We start from the raw sequence: 11,264 nt of genomic DNA, 5'->3' as shown, positions 1-11,264 counted from the left end.
GAGTGTGTAGATATTCTCAGTGAACTCTTTCACAGAGGACTCAAACTTCTCCTAGTAGATATTTTATCCCAACTGAGTGATATGGACTTAATCAAGTAAGTATTACTGTTTTGTGCTTGTTGAATGTTTTTGTTATGTGGCTCAACACTACTTAACTGCCTCATCAAAAGTAGTGCTGGAAATGTGAATAAAGGAAAGTATGAAACATAGTGTATACACATTTTGTATGCAAACCAATATAATTTAAAAAAAAATAGTGTTACGCAGTAATTAACTGAATGACTTGCCTGAGAAGGTGGTATGTGTACCATTGAGGTGAAAGAACTGCATTGAAGTCCTTGAAAATTTTGTATATATCCTAAGCATTGTATTGCTGACCCAGTGGTCAACGGTTTGAACGAGAACCAAGCAGACCTTTTGATGAATAAAGCCATCTGGTTCCTTAAAGCTTCCTCTGAATCCCTGAGGGCCATGGAAATCTTTATAGGGTCATATACATTGATATCAACTTGATGACAGTGGGCTTGGATTTTGGTTTTGCTTATAGGAAATGATTTCTCTCAGATAACGACCTTTGCTCTTTCCCAACATTTATGGCTTTACTATAAAACCACCTTTCTGGTTTCAGTATACAGGCCCAATAAAACAAAATACCAAGCCCATTGCTTCAATCCAGTTCTGACTCATGGTGAGCTCCGTCCAGTTTCCAGAGCTGTAAATCTTACAGGGAGGAACTGCCTCATCTTTTCCCCAAAAGTGAGTTAAAACTACCTCTCAGTGAGTGATCCACTGCCTTATACACTGCACTACGAGTACTTTTTTACATCCAATAGATGTTGTGATTCATAATGGGAACTTTATATTGATTTCTAAGAGAATCAGTTTGAGAGAATTTTGAAATCTGTATATATCCTTTATTAAATATACCACTAGCATGATGCTGTATATCTGACGTATCTGCTTACAGCTAGGGAAAAGTACAAAACCGTGATTATTTTTTCTTTTTAAAGCTTGAATGTACTTTATAATTAATGTGGAATACAGTGTTTTTTTAAATGCAGAGGCTGTTTTTTTTTTTTTTTTAGTTTGATTAAATGAAGGTGATCAGACATATGACAGATCTTCATTAAGCGTTTTTTTGTGATACTTTAATTGTAACCATTTACTTTTCCAGTGTGGCTAGAGTGAGTACAACTTGGAAGAAGATTCTCGAAAATGATAAGGAGGCATTCCAATTGTATAATAAGGCAATGCAAAGAGTTTCTGTAAGTCTTTATAGTTAAAAGTTTTTCCTTTTTAAAATATACTAGTGGTGGTTATTATATGCTCAACTCAGAGATGACCCATTGCTGACCCTCCAGGTATTCAGAGGCAGTAAATCACATGGGAGGAGATTACCCATCTTTCTCCCACGGAGTGGCTGGTGGATTTGAACTGTGAGCTTTGGGTTGGCAGCACAGCTTAACCAATAAGCAGCAGAGCTCCCTCATACTAGTAGTAGGAACTTTTGTTTTCAAACATTCACAAATTATTTCAGCTGTTTGCTAGAGATCATTTAAAAAAGCAAGGAAGAAAAGTAAAGTGAAAACTCAGGAGAAAAGCAGTCCCACTGGAATCCATTTCTTCAATTCTTCTATAAATGTAGTGTCCAAAAATAATAGTGAAAAGATCTCAAATAAAGTTTACCATATATCTAGTTGTACTGGCCATTTGTGTACATATATCTTTTTTATAATAACATTTTAACAAGCTGTTTTGTTTACATTTCTTAGTTACCAGAAACATCCCACATTGCTATCTCTCTGATTCCCACTCATAGCTAATTTATAGCACACAGTAGACACCCCCACCCCCCCGTTTCCAAGGCTATGTGTGGTTTGTTGTTGTTTTTTTTTTTTTTTTTTTTTTTTTTTTTGGTTTTTTTCTGAACGTTTTATTGTGATTTTGGGTGAAAGTTCACAGAGCAAATTAGTTTCCAATTTAACAGTTCATATGCTCTGTGTTTTGTGACATTACAATTCTTTGACTGTAACAGTATTCTTCCTACTAATTCCATGGATTTCCTGCTTCTATTTACACTTCTTTCTTGCCTCTTCCTGCCACTAAACTTTGTTTTGGAGTAAATGCTGCCCATTTGCTCTAGTGTGAAGGGTTTGTTTTTTTTTTAAGTAATTTTAATGAGCATTTACAGAGATTGGATTTCCATTCATTCATTGCTGCAGTTGTCCTTCCCCCCCCCAGTTCACGCCTCTTTCAAAAGTAAAAGAAACACTCCTTCCCTGGTACACAGTCCCCCCCACACCCCTCCCACCGTCCCAAGTACATTCCACTATGCAATAGTGAATAATTTAAAAGCGAAGGATTTTTAAATTATTATTATTTTTTTTTTTTTTTTTTTCATGCGTGTACCGTCAAATTGGATCTGACTGGTACAGGAGGCGACTGTTCCTCCTTCTATAGCAGAGCATCTGGTGGATTTGAACCGTGCACTTCTGGGATTGGGATTTTTTTTTTTAAGGAGCATATTCCTCACAGGTGGTGCTCTTGATTGACTGAAAGCTAGTCTCTGGGAGTGGGTTGAATTCAAGGCTTGAAGGTTGTCAGAGGGCCAAACTAGGAATTCTAATCTTTTTGTGATCTTTTTTTTCCCTTCTGTCCCTGGCTTTCTGTTGTGATCTCAGTCGGAACAGTCAGTAGCAGAAGCTGTCGTTTATGTGGTTATTTAGTCTTTTAGACTAATTATTTCCATAGTTGAATCTCAGTTGCCATCGTTACTTGAAAGCTCTTAAAGCCCTGCTCACCACAGTAGGCTCTGGAAGATACTATGGGCTGCGTATGCCAATTGATGTAGGTATCTCCCAAGATTATGCACCTACACCCTCAAGCCTGCTTATTCAGTCCCTGAAAGTGTTGGTTCTGTGTACACTGGTATGTTGGTAGCACAAAGAGGATGCAGCAATAATTTTGTGCCAGAGTTAGTATCTTTACACAAGTATAGTAGGTTGCCTCCTATTTAAAAAAGGAGGGATTTTTTTTAAGCATCCTTTTTTCTAATCACTAGGACAAAACCCAATAAATTATCAATATACTGAAAGTCTTCCATGTAGGAGGGCAGGGCATGCTTCTACTTTCTGAAATTGTCACTTTGGGTATATTTCTAAGTCTCAAGATCATGAATAAAAAAAGATTTAATATTAAACTAATAATTTGAGTCATTTGGACTGTTTTTTTGGGTGGGGGAGCTTAAAGCAGCTTTATTAAGGGGCCTCCCAGGTGAAATTCCTTGGTCTGAGAGAGATAGACCTGTGAAAACCACTGGACTCAAATTTTAATGCTCTAGATTATAGTGCTTTGAAGTAGAAATTTGTTCACATTTACCAGCCACTCGTTGGTCAGTCTGAGTCAAGTCTGACCACTTCAGAAACCCCATGGAGGGGGTTGCTCTGGGTTGGAATCAACAAGTGTTAAATATTAAAGAAGTACTAGAATTCTGAGTTTAGTTTATGAAAGGTTAATGTTAATGCTAAAGTGGCATGGGGCTCTCTTGCCACCTACTGGTTGTAGGAAGAATGACATTCTAACGGAATTTGAGAGGTTCATACTTGTAAAGGTTAAAGTGCTATACATGCTAAACTTGTAAAATGTTTTCTCCCTATTTCCTGGTTCACAATGTTAAAAGTTAGTTCTAATAATCAAGGTTCAAATAGCTGACTGGGTTTTATGTCTGTATATCTATTTAAGTATGCACAAGTAAATTGAACATAAAATCTGTTGAGACTTTTTTCCTTTTTTTTAAAAAAATTAGGAAAATGTTGCCAAGTTTTCTCCATATCCATTAACCAGAGACCATGGGTTCTTCAGAACAGCATTAGCTTCTATTCAGAAATCAGCAGCGCAGACTCTTTCCCACAGAGACCCTCAAGCAAAGTTGTCCAATCGAGGTGATCAGCAGAGTTCTACTTACAGTCGACACAGTGAATTCTCTGAGGTATTTTGTTGTTGTTGTTTTATGAGTAAACTGGAAACATTTGGGTCATTGGTGGTTAAAAGGACTTAGAGTGAGAAATAGAAATGAACTTTTAAAATGGCCAGTCTCTTGCAGTGTGATTTACAGCCTCCAAAAACCCACTGAAGGGTCAGCTCTCAGTTGCTTTCAATTTGACAGCAATAAAATGATAATGAAGTTGTTCCCTACCAAGTTTAGCAGAAAAACCTCAAAATTATTCCCTTAAGGTCTAACTGACTCATAACTGGTCCTCCATCGGGTTCAGAGGCTTAAAAAGCATAGAGGAGACTGTCCATCTTTCTCTTGTGAAGCAGCTTATGAATTGGAACCACCAGAGAGGCACAGTTAACATCATACTGGAACACCCTAGTTTATGTGGAACTCTTCTCTTATCCTAGTCCCACAGCTGTTGGTGATTTAAAAGACCCTGTTTCTGCGGTTAAATAAGCTGGAGACCAGAGGCTAAATAGCTACAAAAAGCCAACTTGTAGGTTAACACTACAACCTGAAATATACTGTGTCACAAAAAGTCTTCCTATAATGTGATAGGTGGTAAAATAAGAACACACAACTCTTCAGGCTTGGAAGACTTCACAGGAAAGGTGACACTTAAGTTAGGCACTGATACTTAAGTAGAAATTGCTGAGGTGCAAGTACGGATTGCAACAGTATGAAATTGCCTCTGTAACTGCTAATGGTTTATTTGCATCCACGGAACAGTAAACTCATTAAGGGCAGGACTGGGATTATGTGTGCAATAGATTGTTGTCTTTTAATGCAAAGTTATTTAGTTTCCAGTGCACATTATTTCCGTGTGTTGTTGTATGTGAAAAATATGGTACATTCAGTCTTACTCAAATAATTGATTTTTTTTTCTCCTTTGTAGGCTGTAAAGACTTTAAAAAAGAATGAAAGCCTCAAAGCCTGTGTTCGCTGTAACTCGCCTGCAAAATATGATGACTATTTACAGCGGGCCACCTGCAAACGAGAAAGCTGTGGGTTCGATTACTGTACAAGGTGTCTCTGTGATTACCATACCACCGGAAACTGTTCCAATGGCAAGACTTTAAAAGCAGGGTATAAAATGGGACCTCTGCCTGGTTCTAAAATGAGCAAGAAGAATTTACGAAGATTGTGATTTCATAAGCTAATTATGATGGACCATGAAGGTTCTCTAGAGAGTGTTAAATTTTAACTTATAAAAAAAAATGTATTGTGATTATCCATTTTCGATGGAAAATGATTTGAGGTGTGAGACTTTTGCCCAGTAAAGAGAGGTCATAAACCCCTTTACGGTTTATGACTTAAGTGGAGAAATTGAAAATTTTCACTACTAATCAGAAAATTTAATATTTTAAACCAGGAAAACGATTTAGGCATTTATGTACTATTGGAGATTCCAAAGTAAAAATAAAATTAGCACTATGATAAAAGAAGGACATAAAGTTTTATCCAGATAATCTTAAATTTAAATTTTGATTACTGAGACCTTTTGTCTTTACCAACTTTATAACCAAGTAAAATTTCATTCTCTTGAGTCTGTTAAATGTTTTCTTAACTCTTTCAGTGTGTACTTTTAAAAAACTTAGCCTCTGTAATCTTCTGCTTGTTTCTCTTATTTCTGAAGTCTGTATTTTAATATTTTTGTACTTATGTAAATATTTCTGTATTTTTATATATGAAAGTATTAAATTAGCATCACCATATTTTTACACAAGTAATGTGGATGTTGGATGAGTTTTTGCAAACTTTACAATCCTCTCATGTTTGTTCCTGTTTTATATGTGTTGGGTATATTGTATGCGAGGAATGCAGTGTTTTATAAATGTGTGTGAAAATAAACGGAATAAAATTATTAGAAGCTTAATAATGTTTATCTTTAGTTTTTATAAACATAATGCTGGAAAGAGTGGAATTAAAGTTGTGCTCACCTCCTAAACAAAACCCATTGTCACTCAATAAATGGACCCACTTAACTATCAAGTTAAACACTATCCTATACCAAAAAACTAGCATTAGCCTGATACTGTAGTGCAGAGTAGCACTTGACCCACTGCATTTCTAAGACTGTAGAGCGGCTGGTGGATTCGAGCTGATGAGCATTGCATCAGCTGGGTTTTATAAAAATTGTTGAATCTGTTTCAACTTGGTGTATGTATGTATGTATGTACAGCCACGTCCTGCACCTTCCTCAGAATCATTTCCACCGCTCCAGGCACTTTGAATCTTCTTTTTCTCCAATCTGCCTAGCCTGGTGTAGTTTCCAGGTGCTGGTTCCTTCTGATATTACATCTCTGTATCTGCACTTGAAGGAACAATGTGGCTATGCTTTGTCCATGACAGATTTGTTTGTTCTGTCTAGGGCATAGTCAGTGCTCTTCACAAACTATTTAAAGACATTAATTTTTTTGTCTGATCTTCAACTTTCACGTGAATAAAAGATTGACAATACTGTGATTTCTTTTAACACACTTAAGTCCTCCAAGAGACTCTCAAAATTCTTGCCTCCAATGAGCAAACTGGTTTCACCCTCACTAGGATAGACCTGTTTTCTTCTCTTGGCAGTCTATAGTATGTATGTTCAATAATAATACTCTTCTTGAGCACCACAACTCAAAGGCATCGATTCTTCTGTCATCCTTAGTCATTGTCCAGTTCTCAGATGGATAGCAAGCAATTGAGGAGACTATGGCTTGAATCTGGTGCACCTTAGTCTTTAGACTGGCATTATTGCACTTTACCCCTCTGGAGAGGTTATTGTGAGTCAGCAAGATGAAACTGTTAACAATTTAAATGTTTTCTGTACAGTGATACTGCATGTTGGACCAATGGTGAACATTTTTTGTTTTCTTGATGAGGTGCAATCCATATTGAAGTATGCAGTCTTTGATCTTCTGTAACAAATGCTTTAGGTCCTCAGTTTTGGTGTGTTGTTTTTTTATTTGATTATTTTAAGGACAGTTTACAGAAAACTTGGATTTCCATTCATTCATTGTTGTACATAGCTCCTCAGTATTAGTGAGCAATGTTGTGTCATCTTAACAAAAGTTGAGTTTTCCTCCAATCCTAATGCCACATTCTTCATAAAATTCAGTGTCTAGAACGATATGTCCAACATATAAATTGAAAAGGTATGGAGAATGGATACATCCCTGACATAGACCTTTACTGAATTTTGAGCCCTTGCTTTGTTCAGACAAAGACAGCTTTTTGGTCTAACTATAGGGTTCACATGAGCATAATCATTTTGGGGTTCCCTTTCTTAATGTTAGCCATAATTTGTTGTTACACAGTCAAATGCCTTTGTATAGCTGATAAAACATGAATAAATGTCTGGTGCTCTGCTTTCAGCCAAGATCCACTGTATATCAGCAGTAATAATCCATAATGTCATAGCCATTCCCAAACCCAGCTTGGATTTCTAGCAGTTCTCTGTTGATGGACTGTTAACAGTCATTTTTGGATAATCTTTGACCAGATTTTGCTTTCATGTGATATTACCAATATTGTTTGGTAATTTCCACACTGTTGGAACACCTCTTTGGAAATATTAATACATATTGGATCTCTTCTGGTCAGTTGGCCAGGTAGCTGTCCTCCACGTTTGTTGGCACAAGCTGATAAGCATGTCCAGGGTTGCATCTGTTAAAATATGTCAATTGGTATTCCATCAGTTCCTGGTGCCCTATGTTTTGCCAGTTCTTCAGAGCAGCTTGAACTTCTTTTATTAACTTTGATAATAAAATACCATTTATTACTTTGTGCCACTGCCTTGATGTGGATTGAATTCCTACCACCTGGAGATGCTATGGATCTGAGAGCTGGACAATGAATAAGGATGACAGAAGAATGCATTGAGTTGTGGAGAAGAGAACTGGTATCCCATGAACTGTCAAAAGAACAAATTGTTAATATTTTGGGAAAAGTGCAGCTGGAACACTCCTTGAAAGCAAGTATGGCGAAGTTTCACTGCACGGAGAGTCTATTCCTTGGAAAGGGACATCATGTTAGAAAGGTGGAGTTAGCGAAAGAGGAAGCCCGTCAATGAGATACATTGTGACTGTGACTGCAGCAAAGGGCTCAAGTGTGGCAGAGATGTGAGGACTGTAGAGGGTTGGACAGGGTTCAGGTATGTTGTTCATAGGGTCTCTATGGGTTGTACTCAACTTGATGGCATCTACCAACATGCTGGATATTTGGGTTTGCATCTCATGTAACCACTGCTCCTGGTGGAGGTGTCTGTGTTAATACCAGATCTTCCCCAGCACCCTGAGGCGTACAGCCCCTTGCCCCAGAATCAATACTGGCCATAAGGTATTCACCTGTCTGTAATCTGATCAGGTACAGGACTAGCCAGTGTCAGCTAAGTAGAAGTAGGAGTGGTTTAGAGGCCCTGGGGGCTTGATTATACTAGACAATGGGTTGGTGATTAGAACCCACCTGAGATACCTCTCAGGACAGGCCTGGAGAGATCCTTTCCAAAGGTCACAGCTTTGAAAACTGGAAAGTTTTACATGGGTGGTGCTACAATTAAGCAGAAGTAACTGGAGGGCAACTAAGAACAGTTTACAGAGCTTCCTTTATACACACACTTAACACAGGGGACCTCTGGTGGCCTAGTGGCAAGAAGCTGCACTGCAATCCCAGAGGTGCATGGTTCAAAAAATAAAGGAGGCACAATCTCCTGTACCAGTCAGATCTAATTTCACAGTATGTACACACAACATAATTATTAAAAAAATTTTAAAAAGGAAAGTATTTAAAAGAAATTAAATGTTTTTAATCTTATCTTAATTATTTTGCTGTTGTGTGCTGTCAGGTGAGAACCAAGTCATAGTTGACCCTTCACTGGGTGATCTAGTGAGCAGTAAATTGCATGGGAGGAGATTGCCCATCCTTCTCCCACGAAGCAACTAATGAATTTAAACCGAGTGCCTTTAGGATTGCAGTGCATGCTCTTACCACTAGGCCACCAGAGCTCCGTATTATACTAATAAAAAGAAATTTAATTCTGATCACACTCACTTGGGATTTTTATTTCCTTGACACAAACTTTAAAGTTTCCTTTGTTGTATAGCCAATATAAGAGGAATCTAATTTGTGTTGACTTCTTAGAATCAGACACGATATTCTTCTTTTTCTTTTTTTATTTAGATGATGTTCTTATGTCTCAGTCTTAGCGAATTTTCCTATGAAAATTGCAAACTTTTTTCAAGAACTTTCTCTTCCAAATGCCCTGAACGTTCCTTTTTGGCCTATTTTCTGATTGCCCACCAGAGGGCATTGTAAACTCAGCTAAAACCCAGTTTGGAGCTGACCTTTTTGTCAATATCTGAAATGAAATTTCAGACTTGTTTAAAATGGTTTAATGTCATTACTCCAAGTGAGTGGTTAAGAGTAGGGACTCTAACTCCAAACTCCTTGACTTCCTTTCTCAGCTTTACTATTTTCTTCTGTTTACCAGCTTTGTGGCTTCTGGATGTAGCTTGACCTTTCCAAATTATCATTGAGAAAAGAATGGGACAAACAACCTGCTTTCGGTAGGGTTGTTCTGAGGATTAAAGGCATTTTATTTTTCATCCTTAGATATTAGTCAGTCAAGTTCAACTCATAGCCACTTTACGTACAACAAAACGAAGCATTGCCTGGTCCGGTTACATCTTTACCATCACAGCTGTGTTTGAGAGTCTTATGTAGTCACATGCCAGTTCATCTCACCGAGGGGCTTCCTCTTTCTTGCTTATCCTCCACTTTAACCAAGTGTGATGTCCTTCAGGGACTAGTCCTTTCTACTGAGGTGTCTGAACTAGGAGAGATAAGTCTTGCCATCCTTGCTTTTAGCATTCTTCTTCTTCAAAGACATATTTGTTTGTTGCTCTGTCAGTCCACAGTGTTCTTTCCTAATCTTTTCCAAAATAACTGTCAACAGCTTCATATGCATGTGAAAGCTGGACAATGAATAAGGAAAACTGAAGAACTGATGTCTTCAAGTGCTTTCAGCCCTGCATCCATTAGTTGTACCATCTAAATTTGTATTCCATCAATTCCTGAGGCCTTCATTTTGCTAATTCTTTCAGTACAAAGCACATAGAACTGTACCTAAAATGTGCTAAGCACAACAGTGTTACTAGAAGCCCTGGTGGTATGGTGTGTAATGGAATGGTTGACAGTTCAATTCCATCAGTAGCTTTGTGTCTGAAAGATAAGCGGTCTCCATAAAAGATTTGAAGCTGGTAAAGAATTGCTGTGAACTGGAATCAACTTGGTAACAGTGGGTTGGATTTTGGTTTCTATTGAAAGACTTGTTGCAGAAGCTTAAACACTGCAGCCTTCAATATGGATTGCATCTCGATGTCAAGAAAACAAAAATCCCCACCACTTGAACAATAGGTGATGTCATGATGGATGGAGAAAAGATCAAAACTGTCAAAGACTTCATCTTAACTTGGATCCACCAGCTGTCAGGATATAAAGAGGTGTATTGCACTGGGAAAGTCTATAGTCAAGGACCTCTCCAAATTCTGGAGGTGAATTAATTTGGGAACTAAGATGCACCTGATTCAGGTCATGGTCTTTTCAGTGACTTGCTGTGCATTTGAGAGCTGGACAATGACTAAGGATGACAAAACCTTGAGCTGTGGTTTGGAGAAGAGTGTGAATATCACATGGACGGCCAAAAGAACACACAGGTATGTCTTGGAGAAGGTGCAGACAGAGTGTTCCTTGGAGGAAAATGTGATGAAGCTTCATTTCACATACTTTGGGCATGTTGCTAGGAGAGGTTATTCCTTGGAGAGGGACATCATATTTGAAAAGGTGGAGGAAAAGCAAAGGAGAAGACCCTTAACCAGGTGGGTTGACACAGTGACAGCTGCAGTAGACTTGAGGGTGTCAGAGATTGGGAAGATGTCACAGAATAGGACAGGGGTCAAATCTCTATGAATCATTCTCTACTCAATGGTGCCTAACAATAATGTAGGTTTGCTGGGTGTTGGAACCCACCTGATGGCAATTTGTCTTCAAAATAGTATAATTAAAAGAGGGTCTTGAAGGCTAACTGCACATTTGCTAAGTGCAAGATCAATTCTTTGAACCCTGTAGCAACTTTATAGGATAAAAGGCCTGTTCCTGCAAAGATTAAACCCAAACCCCACTGCCATCAAGTCAATTTCAACTCATAGTAACCTTGCAAGGTGGTTGTTATTGTGACATGCCATCGAGTTGACCATGACTCCTAGCAACTTTATATGAACAATGG

The 11,264-nt window shown here is 38.1% G+C and overlaps 1 protein-coding gene across 1 annotated transcript in view; it reads left to right on the top strand.

Moving 5' to 3' along the window:
- Positions 1-5,144, top strand: part of FBXO5 (F-box protein 5) — an 11,178-nt gene extending 6,034 nt beyond the window's left edge. Inside the window, 3 exon segments of the mRNA XM_006903578.1 lie at positions 1,175-1,265; positions 3,806-3,988; positions 4,893-5,144. Coding sequence (XP_006903640.1) covers positions 1,175-1,265; positions 3,806-3,988; positions 4,893-5,144 — 526 coding nt within the window.
- The last annotated feature ends 6,120 nt before the right edge of the window (positions 5,145-11,264 follow it).

The sequence above is a fragment of the Elephantulus edwardii genome, unplaced genomic scaffold (assembly GCF_000299155.1).
Source record: "Elephantulus edwardii isolate Elephantulus edwardi_28Jun2011 unplaced genomic scaffold, EleEdw1.0 scaffold00024, whole genome shotgun sequence".
In the NCBI taxonomy this organism is placed as follows: Eukaryota; Metazoa; Chordata; class Mammalia; order Macroscelidea; family Macroscelididae; genus Elephantulus; species Elephantulus edwardii.
This window is presented reverse-complemented; position numbering and strand designations above follow the sequence as displayed.